The 23,241-nt window shown below is 52.6% G+C and overlaps 1 protein-coding gene across 12 annotated transcripts in view; it reads left to right on the top strand.

Annotated features, from left to right (window-relative positions):
- NCOR2 (nuclear receptor corepressor 2) overlaps nucleotides 1-23,241 on the top strand; it is a 359,203-nt gene that overhangs the window by 244,149 nt on the left and 91,813 nt on the right. For 11 of the 12 annotated variants that reach the window (XM_072600693.1, XM_072600694.1, XM_072600698.1 and 8 more), the window contains 3 exons: nucleotides 6,243-6,376; nucleotides 8,749-8,921; nucleotides 13,842-13,904. In XM_072600693.1, the coding sequence (XP_072456794.1) occupies nucleotides 6,243-6,376; nucleotides 8,749-8,921; nucleotides 13,842-13,904 (370 nt within the window). The remainder of the gene's footprint in view (nucleotides 1-6,242; nucleotides 6,377-8,748; nucleotides 8,922-13,841; nucleotides 13,905-23,241) is intronic. The other variant, XM_072600695.1, reaches the window with a different exon arrangement.

Here is a 23,241-nt window from a genome sequence, read left to right as displayed (position 1 = left end):
TGGGAAGTCACCTGACCTCTCAACGACCCCCTTTGATCATCTTTCAGTTGGGGTGCTTACTCACTGGGCCACCATTAGCTGCTCTAGAAAAGTCTCTTGTGATGGTGACCACCGGGGTGATGGAGGCTGTCCAGAGGCTGCATCAGGAGATTCTGAGAAGTTCCACTGTCTGTAGATGACCCTGGGCTGCTCACGTCTCTCCCTAGAGAACTGTGGGGCCTTGTCACAGGTTCCTGGATCAGAGGCTTCTCTGCGGGGGGCTGCAGAGGTCAACTGGTCCAGCCCTCTCCTCTGTCTCCCAGCTCATGAAATGTCAGGGCTGGGATTGGAAGCCGTGGTCTCTGATTTCCAATCTAGCCCTTTTCTCCCTGAGTCAGCATGATGCTTCCTAGGGACACCCACTATGGCTCAACAAGGGGTTGCCTGCACATCCCTGTAGAGTGCCAGATAACCAAGCGCGACACCTCTTGGCCAGCCTGTGGCTGGCTTCGGTTTGACTGTCCTGTGTCTTAGGCAAGCTCTGAAGGTGACTGGTGACCTGCCCTGTGACCGAAGGGCCCAGGGGAAGCAGGAGTGAGCCGCAGATGGGACAAGGCCTCCTGGGAGGACCTTTCCCCAGATGACTAGGGCCAGCCTCCTTCCCAAGACCTTTCCCAAACTCTTGAGGGGCTGCCTGGTGGCTGTAGGACCTAAAGTGCAGAGGGACCCCAGGCTCGCCCTTTAATCTCTGTGAGCTCGACCTTTCCTTCTGATGGATACAACATGATGACAAGGCCTGGCTGAGTCCCTTGTACCCCCATGGGTGGCTGTGAGGCTTTTCTACCTGCTCTTTCTTCATGTTTCTCCACCTGCCCACAAACATTAATTAGGTACCAGCTGTTGATAGGCACTCTGCTGGGCACTGAGGGAAGGGAGAAAGGGGAAGTGGTGCTTGACCTTAGAGAACTGTTAGTCTGTCCTCCATGTGTCTGTATGCAGTGACATGGAAAGTCCGTTCAGGGGGATGGGAGAGGGAATGAGGAGGCCATGGTAGCTGGGGGGGGGGGGGGAGGGGCACAGGCAGGACCTTAGGAAAGGCTTCCTGTGGAAGGTCTCCTTCCCTCTCCTCATACTCAATCTCATGTCCTCGGCCCAGGAGCCTGTGGGCATACATCCTGTGCTCTGACCAGGCGACGTCCACCTGTTCACAAGGAAAATCTATTAGAACCAGTAAATAGAATCTGTCCTGGCCCCAGGGGTGGGGTGAGGCGGGGAGGGGGAGGCAGGCTGGAGGGACTTCAGTGGAAAGCTTGTACCCTGTGAGACAGGGGCCTGGGACAGACAGAGTGAATACAGCACTTGGCTTGGCACCAGCAAGACCCGGGGTCTAGTTCTGTCCCGGCTTTAGTGAGATGGCCCTGCATGGGTCATGTGTCCCTGCTGATCCTCAGTTTCCTGATCTGTAAAATGGGGATAATAATACTGTTAAAGGCAAGGAGGTGGCTAGGCCTGGAGTCAGGAAGAACTGAATTCAAAAACAGCCTTAGACACTTACTGACTGAGTGACCCTGGGCAAGTCACTTAACCTCTGTTTGCTTCATGTGTAAAATGGGAGTAACATCAGTGTCTGCAACCCCAGGTGGTTACAAGGATCTGACAAGGCATTGGTAAAGTGCTTTATTATTTATATCTATTTATCTTTAAGATTAATTTACTAATTGATGTTGATATATATTGGCATTATTTATGAAGTGCTGAAGGACAGACAGTCCCTGGTGTGCACTAGGGCTTTATAAATTCTCCATGCCTTCTCCCCCTCATGCCCACGGCGCTCTGTCTGTATCAGCTAGGGTTACATCACCTGGATGATTTTAGGAACAAGAGACTGTGGGATCCAGTTTTATATTCTATCCTTCCATGCTGGTCCTGCCTCAGTGTCCTCATCTGTGAAGAGGATCAGGGTTTCTGTTGGAGGAGCAGGTGAGCCGATGGGGGTGAAGCACTTTGCGATCTTGTCGTTGTGCACTCGTCTCTCCTTTCATGTTCTTGTTTTCATCTCATCTGAACTTTTCTTCATGAAGTTGAAACAATCCTGGAATAATTCATTATTTTGCTCCTGCTGCAGTTGTTTTTATTTTATCTTGGTATTTTCTTCCAGGCATCCTAGGCTCATACTTAGAAAGCATCCAATACAACCTCTTTAATTTTAAAGATGGGGAAGCTGTGGGCTAGGGAGGCTAGACAACTTAGAGCATCCTAGATGGGGACCTGGGAGGGAGCTCAGAGACTGTATAGTCCAACCCCCTTCCTTGTTTGGTATCTAAGGAAACAAAACCAGGAAGGTCCTGATGGGACCTGCAGGCAAGTGACCTGCCCGTGGTTACACGGTTAAAGTTGGGTGGGATTTGAACTCAGGTCCTCTGACTCTTAGGCCCATGCTCATTCCACCTTCATAGAGAAGTGGAAGGAGGTCTTTAGGCAAAGACAAGTTAGCCAGTGACAGAGTATAGGATTCTGTGGTCGGAAGAAGCCCAGCTCTGGCAGAGGGGCAAAGCCCCCCTCCACCTTAGCCCCCATTCCTCTTCTCTCTGAAAGCTTCCTGGAACAGCTGGCTCTGGAAGAAGAAAGCAGAGGCCTGAGCCTGGCTTGTCGGCAGAGGCTGGAGCTCCCCATGGAATCCTGTTCTTAATCATGGGATCAATGCTTTAGGAGCAGGCCCTGTCTCCCCCTCTCCTTTCATATAAATTGCATGCAGATTGACCATGTGCTCAGCCAAGTCCTAAATAATAAATTCAATTGAAGGAAGAGGAAGGAAATAGAGATGTGGGCCAGGGAGGGGAGCAGCAGGTACATAGCATGGTTTTTTAGGATTTATGTTTATTTTAAAAATTTGATTGCCTTGTTACTGTTGGATTTGAGAGCTGGGGCAAAAAAAAGGGAGTTACTCACTAGCCAGCATTTGGCCACATACAGAATTTGTTTTTCATGACCCCCTCCCCCCCTAAAAATTGCCTCTGGTGCCCACCCACTAAAAGGTCTCTTTGCCAGTTTGTCTTTATTTCTCTTGGCATGGGTGAATGGAAAGATGGGGTGGTTTGGCTGTCTAGTGTGGGAAGCACCTTCACATGGCCAAACAATGACCATGTGAGCTGAGGAAGAAGGCAACCTGAACTTAAAGGAAATTGGGCAGGGGACATGGAATGAGTTCTGTGCTGGCCCCACGTAGTTCTCCCTGGGGCCCCATCTGGATGAGGAATTGGGTGCAAAGAATGTTGGGTGCTGGTGGACCCCAGTGGTGCTGTTCAGAGTGGCTGGGAGTGAGGGATCATGGGATCATAGATTTAGAGCTGTGAGAGACCCTACAAGTCATTTTGTCTAGTAGCTTCCCCTCATAGCTGAGGAAAGGGGTGCCAGAAGATAGAATGATTTGCCCAAGGTCACGCAGGCCAAGTGTTGGAGGCAGGATCTGAGCCCAAGGCTTCTGTCTGCAGAGCTGGGCTTCTCCAGATACAGACATCAGGAGATGTGAATGAAGCCCCATAAATGGAGTGAGCAGGTGAACTTTCTTACCTTTAGGGCTTTTGGGGGGTTTTTTTGTAACATATGTCTCTTTCTGGGATGTGCAGCCAAGGGGACTAGATCACTTAGTCAGGTTTAGGGACCCTCTGGGGCTCTCGCCACTGCCCGGTCTCCACTGATGCCTCCTCTGAGCATATAGATGACCTTGGCTTCTCCAAGGCAGTGCCAGCAGAGCTCAGCTCCTGGCAGGCCTCTCCAGGCTAGAAAGGTAACTGGGAAGGGCCTGGAGATAAGTCTGTCATCCAAGGGCTGGCATTGTTAAGCTCAGGGTGGCTCTGCGCCAGGCTGGCTGCAGAAAAATAAATGTTGCAACCTAGGACAACTCTCAGATGGCACCTATGATCCCTTCTCTAATTTAATTCTATACATTTGTTAAGTACCTGCTATGTGCTGCCTCACTGTGGTGGGAAAGATAGACAAAGAATGGAACAGTCTTTGTCCTTAGCTTTTTTTTGCTTAGGGGAGACCACCTATACCTACGTAAGCATTTAGAAAAATCAATATACACGTTCATCGATCTGGTAGTTCAATCTCCTCATGTCACAGAGGAAGTGAAGAGATAAGGACACACAGATAAGCTGCATTTGAGTCCATATTTCTGGAGCACTGACCTTTTGCTCCTGCTAACATTCTGAAACCAGTGCTAGGGGGATAAAGACTCCACCTGGAACACTCCTGCAAAGGCCAGTCATAGCCAGCAAAGACTGAGGACTTCCATGGACTCTCCTGATGGTGACCAAGACATCGGGCCTTCCAGGGGTCACAAGAAGGACCAGACACTGAGGGTTCAAGGACTGGCTGAAATGAAATTCTATTTGGGAGAAGGGACCAGGAAGGGTTTCATGCAGAAGGTAAAGAAGGTGCCTCACCATGTGAGTGAGTGCTTGAGCCGCAGCTTGAAGGAAGAGAGGGTCTTGGGGAGGTCCTGAGGTTGGTCTAGGGAAGGAATATCCATGATGGAGAATTGATATCATTGATCCTTTACTCAGAGGTCATTGAGGGGCTTGGAAGAGAATCTCAGAGCTATAGGAGCCTTCCCAGGCCATCTGGCTCCATCGCACAAGAGCCCCCTCTGTGACCCACCTGAGACACAGTTATCCATCCTGAGACTTGTCCGCATTCCCCAAGTTGTTACTGTCCACCTCCACCTCCATCCCTGAGTATTGCTTGTATACCGCCTGTATTGAGTTATCTGTGAATGTGCTGTCTCTTCCCCTAGTCAGTGGAAGCAGAGATTGTCCCCTGTGCTTAGCACAGTTCTCAATGCATAGTAGGTGGTCAGTAAAGGCTTGCTGCCTTGATTGATTGACTGAGCCTAAATTTATCTTTCCACTTTGACTTCTGTTACCAAAAAATTCTTGAATTCACGTCTCAAGTGAATGTGGTGTCTTATGATGGTGTGTCTGAGAGGCCACATTCTTTCTGAGAGGCCACATTCCTCTGTATCTCGCAGCTCAGCATCTCTTCTCCAGGGCATATCTCTCTCTCTCTCTCTCTCTCTCTCTCTCTCTCTCCCCACCATGTCTCTCTGTCCCTGTCCCTCTCCCTCCCTCTCCCCCTCCTTCTCCCCCTCCCTGTCCCTCTCCCTCCCTCCCTCCCTCCCTCCTAGATGAATCTGGTTCCCCTACCTAGATTGATACTCCTTGGAGGTATCAATTGCTTCTGTGTTGGTTGGATTCCCCTCTTTACACCTAGTGCAGGGGATTAGATTTGACTGTTACCTTAGGGAAAAATTGAGGAACCACAGGTGACTTGTACTTGAGACAGTTCAAGCAGAGTAGAGGGGATCCGTGGTTGGGTGTGGAATAGAAGACATTCCTTTGGGGCATGGTGTACTCCGGTGGCTGCTGAGGTCTCAGCCAACCCTTAGAATTCCATGATTGTGTTCTGATTAGCTAGATTTCTGTGGCCTGGCTGAAAAGCCAGCAGTCAGCAAGCATTTATTAAACACCTGCTGAGTGCCAGGTGCCTCACCATGTGTAGTGTTTCTGGTTTCTCTGTCTTTGGGGATGGGGAGGGGGTAATTGAAAGGAGTGTGCAGCTGGCTAGCCCTGAATGGGCTTGAACTCATGGAGGGGAGGGGAGGGGTGAAGGAAAGGGAGCAAGCATTTGTTCAGTGCCAACTGTTTACTATGAACAGTGCCTCCCAACCATCCTGGGAGTTTGGTGCTAGCTTGATCCCTATTTTATAGCTGAGGAAACTGAGGCAGATAGGCCCAGCCTAGCTGGGGTGAGTCCTGATTAAAAGTCACTAGACGTTGATTCCCTCTTCCTCCTGGCTGGCTTTCTTGCATGTTCTCATGAAGGCAGACTCCAAGGCCAGATCTCTCCATCTGCTCGGCCATACTGACCGTCTACTTGGCACACAGGGGGTTCCCAATAGAGAAACTCCCTTCAACACCTGCTTGGCAACTTGGAGCCAGCACGTGTCTGAGTGAGTGGGTCTCCCTGACTCCGAAGTCAGATCTCCACCCACTATCCCTGGTACCTAGAAGATGCTGTCCTGGGACAGGCCTGCCTTGATCCTGGCACACCCCCAGCTCAGAGCCGGCTAAGGCCCTCTCCCTCATCCTCCCTGAGCAGAACTGGCCTGTTCCCGACCCCCTGCTCCTCCTGGGGAGGCTGGCCCATGGGCGAAGGCTCACCTGCCTCACCCTTCTCCCTTTGCCTTCCCTCACTCACAGCAACAGCAGCAGCAGCAGCAGCAGCAGATGCCCCGCAGTAACCAGGAGGAGAAGGAGGAGAAGGAGAAGGAGAAGGAGGCAGACAAGGAGGATGACAAACCAGAGGCGGAGAATGACAAGGAGGAGCTGTCCAAGTGAGCAGGACCCCCAGGGTGCGGGGCTGGGGGTGAGGGGGCCAAGCTGCCTGCTGAACAGAGCCTGGGCACAAGGCCCTCAGGGGCGTGCCCCAGGGGAGCGTTGTGCCCAGTGGTCTTTCCGTGCTTATCCCATCCCCAGACAGTCCTGGGGGCACCTGCCCCTTCTGCCTCTGTCATCTCCCTTTCACTCCCTTCCCCTCATTATCAGTGCTTTTCTCTGTCTTTTCTCGGCATTCTCTCCCTGTCTTCCTCAGTGTCTCTCTGACTCTGCCTTTCTCTCTGTCTCCCACTTCCCTCCCTCTCTGTGCCTCTGTCTCTCCCTTCCCTTACTCTTCTCCGCAGTCTCTCCCATCTCTTATCTGAGCCGTCCTCTAGCTCCCTCTCCCTCACCCCTGCCATCTCTTTCCTAAATCCCCTAGAGACCTCTGAGTGAATTGCTTATTCCTGCTCTCCTCTTAGACTCATAAATCCAGGCGAGGGCTTGGGAGCTCTTCCCTCCCCTCCCCCTACATTGGCCGCATCTCCTGAGATGATTAGAACGAGTCAGAGCCGAATGAAATAGGTGTGCGGCTCTGGTGGAGCCCCCACCCTCAGAACCATGGATGGCAACTTGTATTTTTCCAGACGGCGGTCTGGCTCAGGTCAGGGGCTTCGACGGCCTCTGTGCCTGCCCTGCCTCAGTTTCGGCAGAACAGGGCCAGGAGAGATTCATTGCTGGAAAAGGTTGGCAGGTGGAGACCGTTTGGTCCCTGTAATGGTCCCGGCAGCACAGCTTAAAAGAACATCTGGCTCCATTACACACATCTTCCCAGACGGTTCCCAGCACAGGCCTTTCAGGAAGATGAATGAGGCAGAGCCCATGATAAATCTCAGTGGCCCTGCATTAAACCCTCCTGTGGCAGGTTTGCAGAAGCCTTGGTCGCTGGGAGGCGGTTAGACACTGAGAATCTTGGCCCCCCCCCAGGAAAGCATCTCCCCCCAGACAATTCCCTTGCACAGCTGGGATGGTGAGATGAGCCCCTGGCTTAGAATCAAGCTCTGGAGCCAGTGGGGTGTCAGAGGCCACAGACACCAACCCCCTCATTTTCCAAAGTGCCCAGAAATTCATTGGATCATAGATTTTAGAGTCAGAGGGGCCCTCAGAGGCATTATGCCACCGCCAGGGTTCTCATTCCTACCCTTCTGCTAATTTGGTAGGTGACTGTGAGGACCATTCCCCTCTCCAGGCCCTCATCTGGTCCTCTGTAAAACTGGGGGGAGGGGGCGTGTTTGGTGTGTGTAGAGCAGATGACCTCTGAGATCTTCCAGGATCTGTGAACCTCTGTACCCCTGTGGGCCTTCCCTTCCTCCATCAGATGAGGGTATTGGATGGGAGAGAACTGTTCGGCTCCCTTCTGGCCCTTGGATTATGTGGATCTCATCAGAGAGCCTTGCAGATAAGCCTCCAGGAGGTCTGCCTACCTGCTACTTGGGTCCTAGCCCTGCCCTCGCCCATTTGAGTGTTCCAGCCTGGTACTATTGACTCTAGATGGCTAGGGGTGAAGAATGACCTCCGGGGTGCCTTCCTGATTAGAATCTAGATTCCCAAAAGATGAGGCAGTAACTGGGCCTGTGAGAGAGTAAACTTCCTGAGGACAGGGGCTGGTTTTGTCTCTGTACCCAGCTCCCAGCACAGTGCCCAGCAGATGAGAGCCACTTAACAAGTGTTTGTTGGTTTTTGAATGAAAAGGCCTGGGAGCTGGTGGGGGGGGGGGCAAAAGAGCATATTGTGACTTGTCAGTGGGAAAATTATCTGCTGAAATGAATGCACAGAATCCCCAATTTAGAGCTAAAATCTAGTCCAAAACCCTCATTTTACAGTTGAGGAAACTGAGTCCCAAAGATGTCCAGTGACTTGCCTAAGGTCCCACAGCTTGGAAGCATGGGCCCGAGAGCTGGCCCCAAGTGCTTTGTGTCTGTAGGCTGCACACTCTGTACAGATGAGCTACAGGTCCTTTCCAAATCATGTGGGCAGATGCATCCTTAAGATAGTAAAATGCTCACCTTTCCAAGGGTAACTAGGTAGCACAGTGGGTAGAACACTGGACCTGGAGCCAGGAAGACCTGGGTTCCAATCCAACCGTGAACACTTAGTAGCTGCTGGTGGGTGAACGTGGGTGAGCAGCTTAACCTTTTGCAGCCTCAGTTTCCTTATCTATAAAATGAGGATAACAACAGGCACCTCCTGCTCCCTCTAAGGTGCTTTGTGAACCTTAAAGTGCTGTGCAAATGCAAGCCATTATTTCTTGTTGTTGTTTTAGACTTGCCTGACCCTTGTGTATTTTTCATGACCAACATGAAGCCTCCTTTCTCTTCTGACTCCTCATTAGGGAGAAGACTGACGACACCTCTGGAGAGGACAATGATGAAAAGGAAGCAGTCACCTCCAAAGGTCGGAAAACTGCCAACAGCCAGGGCCGGCGCAAGGGCCGCATCACCCGCTCAATGGCCAACGAGGCCAGCAGCGAAGAGGCTGCAACTCCCCAGCAGAGCGCGGAGTTGGGTGAGTCGTGGATTGGCGGCTGGTGTCGCTTCATCCCCTTCCCCGACGCAGCAAAGCATCCCTGTAGTAAAGGCTTCTGGTTGGTTGTTAAAGGGAAGAGAAGGTTAGCGAATCCAGCTGAGGTGTCCTCTGTGTCCCATGGGCTGTGGACTGCTTCACCCCCATTCTCACCTCTTCTCCGGGGTTGAGCTTGATCTTTCTCATGACGCTAGCTGGGGGCAAGGACAGGAAAAGCCAGGAGGCTGAGAGGCTCCCTTGCCACTGCTACATGGCTCAGTGGGGTGAGAGGCTCTCCCTTGTGAGGAACCTTAAAGACTGCACCTCCCAGGGTGGTGATGTCTTCCTAGAGTTGGATTCTCCCAAGTGTTTGTTTCTAAGGGCAGGAGGAGCTGGGCCTGTTTTTTCTGGAGGCGATCATACAGATTTGGCTGTGGAACACTATGCAGAATGCCAGACTTGAGAAGCTGGTCACTTTTGCTGAATGAGTTTTTTCTCTTCTTTGTTCTTTGGGATGACAAGAATAAATAAGAATTGGAGTTAGGATTTGTATGTTGATGTAAAGGTTGCAAAGTGCTGTACAGATGGTTTTTCGTTTGATGCACTCTGGAGGTAGGTTCTATTAGAGACTGAACCTGAGAAAGGCTCAGTGACTCCTTGCCCAGGGTGACACTGCTAATAAGTGACTGAGATAGGATTTGAACTTGGGTCTCGAGTCTAGATCCACTGGAACAGTGAGATGCTGTAAAGATGGCCTGACCAGTGGCAGGATCTAGAGGGAATTATAGGTGATTCATAATAATCCATGTTTAACTTGGATGTAGCTGTGGAAGGAGGTCTTCCCTCCAGGGTCAGGGTCAGGAGAGGGGATTCGGGGTCCTCTCTGCCCAGGCTGAGAGATGTGATTGTGGCCTGGTGGAAGGAATCATAGGTAGGAGGCAGGAAGACCAGGGTACAAGACTTAGACTGTGAGAGACTCAAAATAAGGCACTTAAGCTCTCAGTGCCCCTAGGAAACTCTTAAGATCTGATCGAAGAGAAGGCTAGGCATTGGTAGAAAGTGGTTTCTCACCAGGAGTTCCCTGAACCCCTGAAATCACTGGGGGAATCTGGGGTGGGGTGGGGAAGGTGCTAGACACAGCCTGAAGTGGCCTCTAAGCCTCTTTAATTCAGCTAATTGCATGGAGTTTTGAGACTGCATGTGTTCACACACATACATATATACCTTCTCCCTCTCTTTCCTCCCCCCTGCCCCCCCCCCCCCAAAAGGTTAGTGAGAGATGCTTCCCTGACCTAGGAGGCAGCAGGGAGCTCTTGGGAGAGTCCAGTAAGAATTCACTCACCACGGCCTCCTTGTTTGAAGAGTATACATGTTATAGAAGGGCTCATGGCTGGACAAACTCTACTGCAGGGATGAACTTCTAGGAGCTTGTGGCCAGATGGCAAAATTGAGGACCCATGACTTCTGTCTGCAGTGTCTCCCAGAGTGGTCACTTAGCTTCTGCATCACCATGGCCAGGCCAAGGGAAGGAGGGCTGGTTTGGGCACCAGAAAGCCTAGGCTGGATGACTTACTGTCTGGATCTGTTTGGAGGTGCTTTGTTCGTTGGTTATGACCTCAGTGCTGCCTAGTGGCCATGGGCAGGTCAGTGCTCCCAGGGCCTTTGCTTCCTCTGCGTACGACAAGGGAGCTGGATAGACAGCTTCTAGCTCTAGACCTGTAGCCTGGGCTCTGTAGAGCAGGCCCGTTATGTCCGTGGGCCTCACTTTCCCCTTTTGTAAGGTGATGGAGTTGCCTCAGGTCCAAGATTTTTAGACTGCAGTTCATGAACCTCTTGGTCTTTGCATGGATTTCAAGTTGCTTGAACTTGGCTGACTTTAAAAAAAATGTGTCTTTCTCTACAACCGGTTTCTTTTGTAAGCCTGTGCTTTATTTTATGCATTTAAAGCCATGACCCTAAGATGGGCTCTGTAGCCTTCATCAGGCTGCCTGCCCAAGGACTGTAATCTCTTCCCCTGGGTCATCATCTCCAAGGCCCAGTTCAGCTCTCAATCTGTGATCTGGGAGAAGTCAGGTGACAGAAACTTATTAAGGACTTACTGTGTATGAAAGAGAAACAGTTCCTGCTGGGGGAGCATATACCCACCCCTACTGTTAGAAGGCTTTTTCCTGTGGAGCCCTGGTTACTTCCCTGGACCTTCCATTCATTGGGGCTAGAGATTCTTGGCTTCTTCTGTCATTCCTCAGGAGGTCTTAGGGTCTGTTTGTTTTTGAGAGCCCGCACCTGGTGTCCCCAGGGATTGTGCACCTTGAGGCACCCAGGCAGAAATGTTTTTAAGATTCCTTTGATTTTGGACAGCCAGTGCCAGGAGTTGGAGAATTGGAAGCGTGACATTTGGTGGTCATTTTGGGCTTTTCTTTCTCTTCATTTACTTCTAAAGCAGTACTTAGAGGCCCGTAACCTGTATTTAAAGTAATCAGTTCCCAGGGACCCCTTCCTTTGCCACATCTCTGTGACACCTTGCACAGTGATGGGGAGAGGGGGCATTTAGAATGTGGCCACTGGAATCTCTGCTTCCCATGGGAAAAGGGGAATGATTTCCCCGAATTCACCATGTCCTAGACAGGAGTCAGGAAAGGACCTCAGAAGTCATCTAGGCCCCCCCACCTTTCTGCAGATGGTGGGGGGAGGTTCAGGGATTCACCCAAAGTCACACAGGTAGCTGGTGGTGCAACTGGATTCTGGTTCCCGTTTGGCACACCACCACTCTGCTGCTCCCTTCTGACTATTCATTTGGATGAGTTCCTGCATCTGCGAAGCATTGACCAGCAGCTCCCCATTCTCTCCTCAAACAGAACAGATGGCTGCAGTGCCATCCCCAAGCCCCCCCACATCCCTTAGAGGCACGTCCACATAATGAGACCCTGAGGTAACACAGATCAGGGCATTGGCAGTGAGGCTGGACAGCCATAACTCCCTCAGGACATTGGATCCCTCATTAATTCTGTGGTTCCTGCCAGACCACATATCGTGTCTCCTGCTCCCCTTATCCATGCCCTCGGCTTTTCTCTTTCACCTGGTTTTGCCATCAAACGCACCTGCCTACATTCCTGCTTGTCTCCAAGAGCTCCCATTCTGTTGAGAGAAGCAACATGTAAATAATTAGGTTCACATCCCAAGGAGAAGGCACTCTCAGTTGGCCGGGGTCTTTTGGGTGGGCAGAAGGACCTCTGGCATAAGGTAGTGTTCGAGCTGAGTCCTGAGAGAATCCAGGGGTGACAAGAGGCTGTATCGATGAGGGAAAGCACATGGCTAAGAAGTCATGGGGGGACAGCCAGGAGAAAGGTTGCCTGCTCCTCAGTCTCCTCTGAGGCGGAAGAGGCAATAGCCCAGGTAACTGGATCATAGAGTGGCCACATGGAGTTGGTGGAGGGGATTGAGGTGGCAAAAGACAGTAAGGGATGAAATGGCCTGGTCATGGATGTGAAATGGCCACAGAAATTTGTAGAATGGGGGCTGATGTGGTCAGACCTGTGCTTTGGGGATCTCACTGTGGCAGCCACATGGAGGCAGGATTGTCGTGGGAAGAGACTTGAGGCAGAGAGACCCATCAGTTAGTCACTGCATGTATCTAGTATGGCAATGGGAACCTGCGCCGATTGTCTGATTGAGTATGAAAGATGCTTGGAACAGCAGGATTTAATGGTGGATTAGATGCTTGGAGTGGGTGCACATGAAGATCCAGGGTGATGCCGAAAGTTTCCAGCCTGACTGTTTGGAAGGATAATGATGCTCTTGATGTTTGCATGTTGGTGGGTGGGGGAAAGATGAGTTCTGTTTTGTGCACGTTGTGTTTTTGATGACTACAGGACTTCAGTTTTAAGAAGGTCAAGAAAGAGCTGATCGGTGATGTGGTCTGAAACTTGGGAGAGAGACCAGGACTGGATTTAGAGACTTGGGAATCATCAGCGTAAAGATGTCCAGTGAAGCCATGAGAACTGAGGAGCTCACCCAGTGAACTAGTCTAGAGGGAGAAGAGAAGACAGCGTAGGAAAGAGCCTTGAAGGACACCCACAGTCAGTGGGTGGGGCACGGCAGAAGAATCAGCAGAGAAGAAGGAGGAGGAGTCATTGGGCTGTAGAAGAGCAGACCAAGAGAGCAGTGCCATGGAAATCCACAGAGGAGAGGGGGGTGCGAGACAAGGCGGCGATGGATTGGCACGGTGGCAAGGGCTGCAGGGAGACCAAGGAGTATCGGCACTGAGAAAAGTCCCTTGGATTTGGCAGTTTAGAGCTCAGTGGTCGCTTTGGGAAGGAAGAGCAGTTTCAGTTGAATGATGAAGTTGGAAGCCAGATTGCAGAGTGAGAGGAAAGGAAAGCAGAGGAGTTCAGCGAAGAGGGGGAGAGACAGTCTGGTAGCTAGAAGAGATGGTCAGATGCGCATTTAAGGTTAGAATCGGAGAATCAGATTTAGGGTTAGAATCGGAGTGGGAGACCTTGGAGGGTCTGTTGGCCATGGCAGCAGGGAGGTAGCTCTTAGGTAGATTCTCTTCCCCCTACGGAAGCTCATGGTAGCAGTATGATAGCAGACATCTCTAGGGCACTCTGGTGTAGGCCATACAGCCACCCCAGAGGAGGCAGGGCCAACAGGAATCATGCTCGTTTTCCAGATGAGGACGTTGACCTCCAGAGAGGTTGACCAGCTTGCCCAGGCTCACACAGTCAGTAAGTGTCCAAGGTGGGCTTTGACCCACCCCCCTTAACTGTCCTTAGAACTACCTCCTGCGGAGGATGTGCCTGAGCCACTGTCCCCTCCCTAATTGGGTAGGAAGATAAAAAAGATTCCTCTGATCCCCTCTTTTGTTTGCCTCCTCTCCCTCCCTCATCCCGCCTACTTCCTAATTGCATCTGTTTTTTTTGCCAGCTTCCTTGGAAATGAATGAGAGTTCTCGCTGGACCGAGGAAGAGATGGATACAGCTAAAAAAGGTGATTGATTCTCTCTGTTTTGTTTCCCTCCCCCCCTCCCCCCCCAGACCCAACCAGGAAGGACCTTGGGGCATGTGGACATAAACACTGAGAGGGTCTGAGTGTAGCTGTGAGAGACCCAGCTCAGGAGTCCCAAGCATTTGGGCTCCACTCAGCCTAAAATCTGTTCCTCTCTGTCCCTGTGAGACTTTGGACAAGTCACTTCATGCCCAGCCTCAGTCCCATCCTTTGGTTTTTTGAAAAATGGGAGAAAAAGTCCTAGTCTGCACCCTAGACATGCTGATGCAGTGCTGGAGGTGCTGGTGCCACTTACTGTGTGACCATGGGCACTCACTTAACCTCTTTTCTGGTCCTTGATTCCTTGGCTGTAAGACAAGAGGTGTGGACTTGGAGAGTCCCTGGTGCCTAGAGCCAGGGTGCTGTGGTCTGTATTGTGAGGAGGAAATGAGATGTCACACCTGGGCTGGAGAGGGAGGCGAGCATGCCCACTCTGGATTTATGGTAGTTGTGGCTGACCTCAGGAGCTATAGTTTGTGACTGAGCTGACTCCAGGGTGCAGGAGAGCTCCAGGCAAGGCCATCTGGGACCCCAAGGCTGGGGAAGCCTGATCCCAAGCTAAGGTGGTATCTCATGCAAGTTTTGGGACATTTGTTCCTACACCCTAGGCTTTGACCCCACATCCCAAGAGCTGGAGACGTTGCTTCAGTGAGCCACCTTGAAATGTCCTAGAGGTACATCACTGATTGTGTCACAGTTGGGGTGATGGAAGGAGAGACTGCGCTTGACTCGCAGGTTTTGGAGGGATTTCTTGCGGTGTGTTGTAGGGAATAGTTATATGGTGGGGAGCTGTTGTGGTGAGTAGTGGCCTGCTGGGGTCAGTTTGTGGTGTTGTGAGGAAGCTCTCGGAGGGTTGTTGGACAACATTTGTAGTGCTGCACAGCAAGCTGCAGTGGGGAGGATGGCAGTGTTCATGGGACTGTTGGTTATTTAGGGGAAACGGTGGACAGCCATGGCCTCGGAGTGCAATTGTGGAGGGACTGTTTTGTTAGTGATGAATCGCTGTGGAATAGCAGAGACCTCTTGGGGTGCGGCCCAAGGAGTCGAAATGTTGCAGAATCTTTCACCAAAACGTCTCGTTTGGCCTTTAACGCTCTTCACCACCTGGCCTTGGTTCATGCCTCTCACTTCACGCCTTCTAAAGTTCAGCTAAATTGGCTCTCATGGGAGATGCTGCATTTTCTTTCTCTGGACTTTTGCACAAGCTGAATGCCCTGCCTGGACTGCCTTCCCTCCACCCCTCTTCCTCTCAGGATCTCTGGCTTCCTTCAGAGTTCGGCCCAAGTACCACCTTCTGCACAAGGTCTTAGTCTGCAAAGCGGCTGGTGCTTTCCTTCTCCATCCTCTCATTTATTTTGATTTTATCTTTTATATATGTCTATGTGCACAGGATATCTTTCCTAGTAGAATGTGAGCATCCAGAGGCCAGGCTTGCTTATATGCTCCCTCTCTCTCTTTTTCTCTGTCTTCCTTCCTCGAACCCCCTTCATAGTGCCTGGCAGTGGTAGGTGCTTAAGAAGTGCTTGTGGATTGGTTGATTGTCAAACATGTGGTGTGTTGTAGCCAGCCCTGTCTTGATTGTCCATAGATATTTGGAGTATTTCCAGCAGCCATTGCCATTGGAGTAGGGCCATGGAGGCGTCGTTGAGTTCATAGAGGGAGTCTCCTCTCCCATTAAAATCACAGCCCTAGCCTCCATGTGCCAGGCCCTGCGCCAGGCATTCAAGATACTGATCAACATGAAAAACTGTCTCTACCTTCAAGGAGCTTGCCTGACCCTATGTGTGCTCAAGAGCAGGCCTCAGAACCTCCCCAGAGCTGGCTCTCCTCCCTTTCCCCCTCCCCAGAGGCTCCTCTGCTGTTGATGAACTCCTGGTGGGAGAGGAGAACAGAGGACAAAGGGCACTTGGAACAAGGTCTCCTCTCCCTTGCCTGCTTTTTCTCCTCAAGAGAGGAGAGCTCAGGGCTTGGGGCATTTCAGTCCTTCTCCAGGGCTGCTGAGTGACAGCCCAGAAATCAAGGAAGAGGATGTCCGTCCATGCCCATCTGTGCCCCTCCAGGCCTCCGGCTTGTGTGGCTCCCTCCATAGCTCTGAATCTATCCCATTAGTGTGCCCCCCTTCTCCCCCTCCCTCTCTCTCCTCCTCTCTTACTCTTTCTCTGTCTCTTAACTTCCCCACCACCTGCTCTCCTCCCTACCTTCCATCGACCTTCCCCCTGCTGATGCTACCCTAGTCTTGGCTTTGGCTGAGTCACGCTGGATACCAGATGGTCCACCTGGACAGCCACTGGCTTGGCTTGGGCCCTTCCTGGGTGGGGGAGGGAGTCTGCCCACTCCAGCCTCCACTCCCTCTGAGAGCCTCCTCTGGGTCCCTCTGGGGAGGGAGCAGGGCCAAGTTGCACTCAGCCTACTTCAGGGAAGTGCTGGCCCTGAGCCCTTTTCCAGAAAGCTGGGCAGTGGGGGGGCTGGAGGGGGTGGGGTTGGAGGGGTGTTGGAATAGAGGACGTGGTTCTTGACAGGGAGGGAATGAGTCACCAGTGGCTGAGATGAGCTGCTCTGTGTTGCTGAAATCAGGTCCTGTCCCCAAAGTCTGCAGGCAGTTCACCAGGGGCATGCAGCCTCTGGTCACACTGAACAGAAGTGTGGTCTCGGGGAGATGACAGTGATATGTCCCCTGTTGTTAGCTCGAGCCCAGGCTGGGACGGACACAGCGGCCCTCATCAGTGACATTTTTAATAATGCAATAAACCCCAATGTGCTCGCTCATCTGCTATGAATTACAGCAAGTGGGACAATTACGGGGTAGGATGCCTGCTAATCGGCACGGCCAGCGGTGGGATGCAGGTGCAGCTGGCATGTCAGATCACATCCCCTGTAGGGTGGGGGCCCTTCTCTCCAGCCTGGCCGGGCCCTCCCCCTCCTCTCTCATTCCTTAAAGCCCTGAGAGTGAGGGCCGGGAGGCTGCATCCCTGCGGCCAGTTTGGTTCCATGCTGTTGGATGGTAGCCAGGGCACCGATATTCAAAGATGGGGATGAGCCTAGAGTGATTTCTTTGGGGCTTTTGATCACAGTAGGTGGTTTGGCCTGAGGTTTGGAGCAGCAGCCTCACCTTTTGGATCCTGCTTTGGCCTTTGTGAAAATGAATGTGTTTTCTCTGCACCCGCTCCACCAGGGATGGGGAGGATGGGATCTGCTCAAGGGTATCAGAGAGCTGGGGGCCTCTGGCTGGCATGCAGTGCATGACTGGGCTGGATTGACAGACTGGTTAGCTTGGAATCCAACCCTGGCCAGAGATAATACAAATACATACGTGCACTTGCAAATGCACACATGCACACACATGCCCCTGATGGAGAGAAAATAGGTCCTAGCGAAGGGGCAATCACGAGGAGTAGAGTGGCTCGTGCCTGCTCTGTCTGGCATTTTGCTAGGTACTGGGGAAGAAGAAAGGATGAAAGCAGAAGAGGAAAGAAAGAAACAAAAGAATCAAGTGCTTTCTTCATGTACTTTGAACTGGGATTGAATGAGAAAAGTAACTTAGAGCTCATTTATTAACTATCCACCCTGTGTCAGACACTCTGGATGGGTGGATGGATGAAGCATCTGTGCACCAAACTGCTTCCTCAGGCTCGTGCCCTGCCGCGCCTGCTGTATGCAGAGCGCCACACTGAGCCTAAGGGTGCACAAGGAGGGGCGAGGGCAGAGTGCTCCCAAGGAGCTCAGACTCTGATGGGGAGGGGCAGCATGAGAGATTTAAGCAGCTAATCAGAGGACATAAAGTTGAAGTCAGTGGCTGCCCTCAGGGGGCTTCTACTCTCCTCTAGCAGAGTACTGAGGAAACCGGCAGTCCCATGGACAGGGGAGGCCTGATTGAGCACCTGCTGTGTGAAACCCTGACAAGAGGTTTCGATGCCAGCTTGGTTCAGCAAGCATTGATGCAGCATTTTCTGTGGGCCAAGATTATAAAGATGGAAGGGAAACCCAGCCCCTGCTCCCCAGAAGGGAAAGTGCATGTGCCCATGTAATTGGACGCACAGTAAACAGTGTGATGAGGTGGGGCCTGGGAGGGAGCACCGCCAGGTGGGTGGCTCCGGAGAAGCCTTTCTTACTTCGAAGGCTCCCAGTGCCCATAGGAATACTGTGTATAGCTCAGCCAGGTCTGGGAGTTCTGGTGCCCCTGTAAGGGAGCTGTGGGCAGGAGCTAGTGCACAGCTGCCCCCTTCCCCCAGCCCTTGTCTGCCAAGAGGAGCTCCTGAAAGGCTTGCTGGTCAGCCTCAGACACATCCGGGAACCGAGAACCAGGCCCCATGCCCTTCCACCCTCCCTCTTTCCCTCCCTCCCTCCCAGCAGCAACTGACCTTGAGAAAAGTTCAGCCTGCAACACAGGGGCAGGGAGGGAGGAAGGAAGAGAGAGACGGCCAGTGCTGGTGCTGGGCAAGCTGGCTCTGGGGGTGGGCCCCTCCTCCCCAAAGTGGGTTACCCAGTGATCCCACACCCATACCTCTTAGACTATCCCAAGGAAGGAATGATCAGAAGCAGGGTCAGCCTTAGCACTCACCATGGTGCTATCTGGCGGTAGGATTTCTACCAGGTATAAGCATTGTGTGGTGGGAAGTGTGCTGAATTTGAAGTCAGACAACCAAGGTTCAGTGCCCCCATTAGTCACTCCACCTTCTGGGCCTCAGTTTCCTGCTCTGAATCTTTGGTCCTGCTATCCTGTAGGTAGATAGGTGGTCCCATGGATGGAGCCCCAGCCTGGATTCAGGAAGACCTGAATTCAAATCCTGCCTCCGACCCTTACTGGCTCTGTGACCTGGGGCAAGTCACTGAACCTTTGTCTGCCTCAGTTTCCTCATCTGTAAAGTGGGGATGATAATAGCTCTTACCTCCCAGGATTGTTGTAAGGATCAAGAGATGACTTCCACGTCACCTCTCCACCCCTACCTCCCCCAGCCAGGAAAGAAAAATGGGGATATAGCCTCGGGTACCACCTGCTCCTAGTAGTGCTAGGCCTGGCAAACAAGGTCAGGAATGCAGGAACAGTGGAATAAACAAGATGAAATCATCCTGATGGGCACCTGGTAGGGGGCGGGGAGGCGGGACTCATGGGGCAATGGAAAAACTGTTAAGTAACAAAGGGTATAGACCTCCTAGCCAGGAGAGGCCGAATGGGTCATCGAGTCTGGCCCCCTCAGTTTGCAGATGAGGAAACTGAGGCTGAGAGATCAAGGTAGTGTCAGTGACAGGCTTTGAACCCAGGACCTCTGAATCCAAATCCAGCACTCTTTTCCCTGTACCAAGATTATAATGAATCAGAGAAGCTCAGGATCTTTGGAACTGAATCCTCCCTCATGGATGAGCCTGGCTTCCTCAGGGTTCAGCTCAGACCCCACCCCCTGCAGGAGGCCTTTCTGAGGCACCCCTGGTACTAGAGCCTCTGTGGTTGCCCCCCATTTGTACGTGTGTGATTGTATATGGGGGGCCATTGTTGGTGTGCTGTTCTCTCTGCCTCTGCCCCCATTAGACCTAGCTTGTGAGGGCAGGATTTGTGCTTCTGCTTCCCTTGTTTCTTTGCTTAGCACAGGGGCCTGACACAGTAGGCGATTAATAAATGCTTTTGACTTGACTTGCTCAAGGCCTTCAGCTCTCCTGAGGCAGCTCATTCTGCTTGCCCCCTCTAAGCCTTGGGAAGTTTTTCCTGACTACCAGCAGAATCCCCTCACCCGCAATATCTTAATGCTCTCTAAGTGGCCAAGTGTACCTTAATGATTGTTCCAGTCCAGACCTGTGATTTCATCAGTGTGGGGAAGTCCCTTTGTGGAGACTCCTCTCACCAACTGGTTGGCAGCTTAACTAATATATATTCTTGGTGGGATGCCAGGGGGTACCTACAGGTTAAATGACTTGCCTGTGGATTCTAGATTTAAAGCTGGAAGGGTCCTCAGAGGTGAGCTAGTCCAACCTGTTAATTTTACAGATGAGGAAACCGAGGTCCAGAGAGATCATGAGCCTATAGGACCCATAGAACCATATACCTTTACAACTGGAAAAGACCTTTGTAGTCACCTTATCTCTTATGTCATGTGTATCTCCCTTATTTTATAAATGAGGAGATGGAGACAGACAGACAAGACATCCATGTGGTACAGAAGAGGCTGTAAGACAGCTGATGAGTCAGTAAGAGCTGGGCTCAAATCCTGCCCCAAACAAGTCACTGAACCACTTGGAGCCTTATGTGTAAAACTGGGAGCAGGGTAGAGTTGGACCCTGACACCCCTTTGGGCTCCCAGCACCAGCATCCTGTGAGCCAGCCTCCTAAAGAACCCATGGCTGTGTTTGAGGAGTCTGGGGCTAAGTACAACAAGGGGCATTGAGAACAACCACTCACTCAGCTTTGGGGGCAGACCTAGGAGCCATAATCCAGGTAGTATAGGGGAAGTTTCCCTATTCAACAGCAGGAGCCATGGAGTTAGAATCCAGAACTGCCCTGCCCCGGCAGGCTCAGGATCAGACCCTGAAGAGCTCCCCACTTGAAGGCTTTGCTTTCTGAAAAAAAGTCCTCCCAGACTGCACCTCACCCCCACCCCTGGCTGGCTCAGGCTCATAATCTAGATACCCACAGGAGGCATGTCCCTCTCCAGGAGAGCTCATTACCTGTGGACTGGTGGTCTGAGGCACTTCCTGTCTGCTGCATTTTCTACCTACCCCGTCCAGCGTGGGGCTGCCACTCCTCTGCTTCTGTTGTGTCAGAAATTTGAGTTTTTCAAGATGAAAATTTTTTTCTTAGAAATGAGAAGGGTAACAGATTATACTCTGCTCTTGGATTCTGGAAGACCGGAGCCTCAGACAGGCTTTCCCTAGCTGTGGGACAACCTTGAGAAAATCACCTTCCCTCTGCCTGTTTCCTCATCAGTAAAAGAATGGTTCGGTTGTGAGGTCTGTGAGGATCCTTCCCACTCTAAATTTGTGATGGCATCCTAAGGGGTGGGGCCAGCGCACTCCAATTACTAGAAGCACTTTGCTGGGGAAAAGAAATCTGCTATACTCAGAGAATTCATGGGGAGCACCTGGGATGGGGTGAGAGGGAGGAGCGAACAGCAGGCCACAGTTTGCCCAAGGAGCTGCAGAGATGCTCGCTGAGAGCTTTTGGTTCTCTCTCTGCCCTTCTGACTGCTGCCTAGTCCAAGCTCACTAAGGGCCAGCAGTCCTGAGTGATGGGTGGGGAGGAGGGCTCCAGCCTCCCTGCAAGGACCTGGGCTTATTGCATCTCTGTGACCTTGGGCCACTCTCCTGATTTGTACAATGAAGCCTCTGAGGTCTGTGATTCCTCTTGGTCTCTGGGACCCCGATGAGAAATGCTGCTGCTCTTAAGTTGTTTCATCTGTCCCCACCCCCAACACCCACCTGAAGCCAGGCAGTGCAAGGGTTAAAAACAGGCAGAAGTAGGAGGAGGGAAGCAAAGTTCTGGGTGTGGTAGTGTGCGCTTGGCTTTCACCCCCCAGCGATTCTAGGGTCACTCTGTGCAGATGGGGCAGGATCAGCTGGGGAGGATGGCCGGGGGCGGGGAGAGGCTACAGCACGTGGAGACAGATTCCCCCTCTCTTTTGTGGAAAAAAGAATCTGGAGGAGAAGTGCCCAGAGCCGGGATAGGGGATGGTGGGGGGATGGAGGCTGGAGCATCTCTGCTGTCATTAAGGGACGATATTTGGAAGAGTCCCCCAGTCTCCCCCCACCCTCTCCCATGGTGGGGGTCATGCCTAGTGTGTGAGATCATCCCCTCCCCACGAGAAGAGCTCAGGACTGGGGATTTTCAGGGGTCCTGGTTTCCAGGCCAGTGTTAGGACAAGTCCTTTATACCGGCCTTAATTTTTTCCCCTGTGAAATCTTTCCTGGACTGCCCAGCCCCCCTCCCAGCTGCCGGGGGACTCCCTCCCTCCCTCCCCAATGACTTTGTCTATATTTGTGTTTCCTCACTTTGCATCCTTCGCATTTTGGTGGGTCTTTGTAGGCTTTCTCCCTTGGCTGCCAGGAGTGAGGTGATGGCATCAGTTGTTGCCTGGCACATAGTAGGCGCCGTGTAGAGAAGGGGGTTGGATGGAGCCTCGTCTCCGCTCCCTTTGGTCTCTAAGGCCAGGATCCTGCCGGCCTCACCAGGTCACCTTTGAACACACTTCCTTTAGCTTCAGGTCTTCAGGCTCCATTTTCTCACCTGTAAAATGGGACCCTAGATTTTAGAACCCGGGAGGGAACCTTAGAGACCATCTCCAACCCCCACATTTTACAGAGGGGGATCTCATGCTCAGGGAGGCCATGACTTGTCCAAGGTCACACCAGAGCCAGGATTCCAATCCAGGCTGAGACTCAGATACAGAAGTAAAATATTTTGCAAATCTCAGAGTCCGATGTGCATGGCATTTGCCATGATGATGGTGGTGATGAACTCCCTCCATCCGGAGAGGGGGAGGGGCCCTTCGGGGAGAGGTCTAGGAAGGGAGCCAAGGGGTCGGGTTCCTCCTGGCTGGGTGAATGATCGTGGTGCCCAGTCGGGTCCTGGAGCATCTCTCTTTGTGGGAGAGGGAGGGTGGCACGGGGAGCCGAGTTGGCCCGCCCCTTGTCAGCCTGGGCTCGTGCCACCCTGGCAGCCCTGGCTCACCCGGAGGAAGAGCTTAGGGCTCGCTGGCGGAGCGCCCCGGGCAGCCCCAGCTGGCACCAAAGCAGAGCCTTCTCCGCAGGCGGCTCCGTCTGCCTCCTATTCCTCCGCTGCCTTCGTGGGGTCGGACCCGGCTGGGGGCAGGCTCTGGGCAGCGGGCTCAGTCCATCCCCCGCCGAAGGGGAGCGCTCCCTTCCCCGGCCCCGGGTCACCAGTGATGGCCCAGCAGGGAGCTTGGGGGCCGCGGCCAGCAGCTCTCGGGAGGCGGGAGGGCTGAGCTGCCAGGAGCGGAGCCGGAGCCGGGCTGCCTGCCCTCCTCCTCCTCCTCCTCCTCCTCCTCCCTCCCCTCCCCCTCCTCCTCCTCCAGCCCCTCCCTCCTCTGGCAGCAGGAGGAGCTGAAGGGATGTGAGCTCGGGGAGGTCAGAGCCCGGCTCCGGGATCGCGGCTCCAAGCCCGGCGCTGCCCGATGTTTCGGGAAAACTTAGCGGAAGGGGAATCGCGGATCAGAGAATGTGAGTGCCCTTCCAGCGGGCGGGGGCATTGGCGGGGGCTCCTCTGGCACGTCTGGGGAGGGAGCCCGAGCCCTGGACCACGCCGGGAAAACTTGCGGAGAAGGGGCTGGTGCCTGTC

This window comes from Notamacropus eugenii, chromosome 4 (genome assembly GCF_028372415.1).
Source record: "Notamacropus eugenii isolate mMacEug1 chromosome 4, mMacEug1.pri_v2, whole genome shotgun sequence".
Classification (NCBI taxonomy): Eukaryota; Metazoa; Chordata; class Mammalia; order Diprotodontia; family Macropodidae; genus Notamacropus; species Notamacropus eugenii.
Note: the sequence above shows the minus strand (reverse complement) of the source record. Positions and strands in the feature narration are given on the sequence as shown.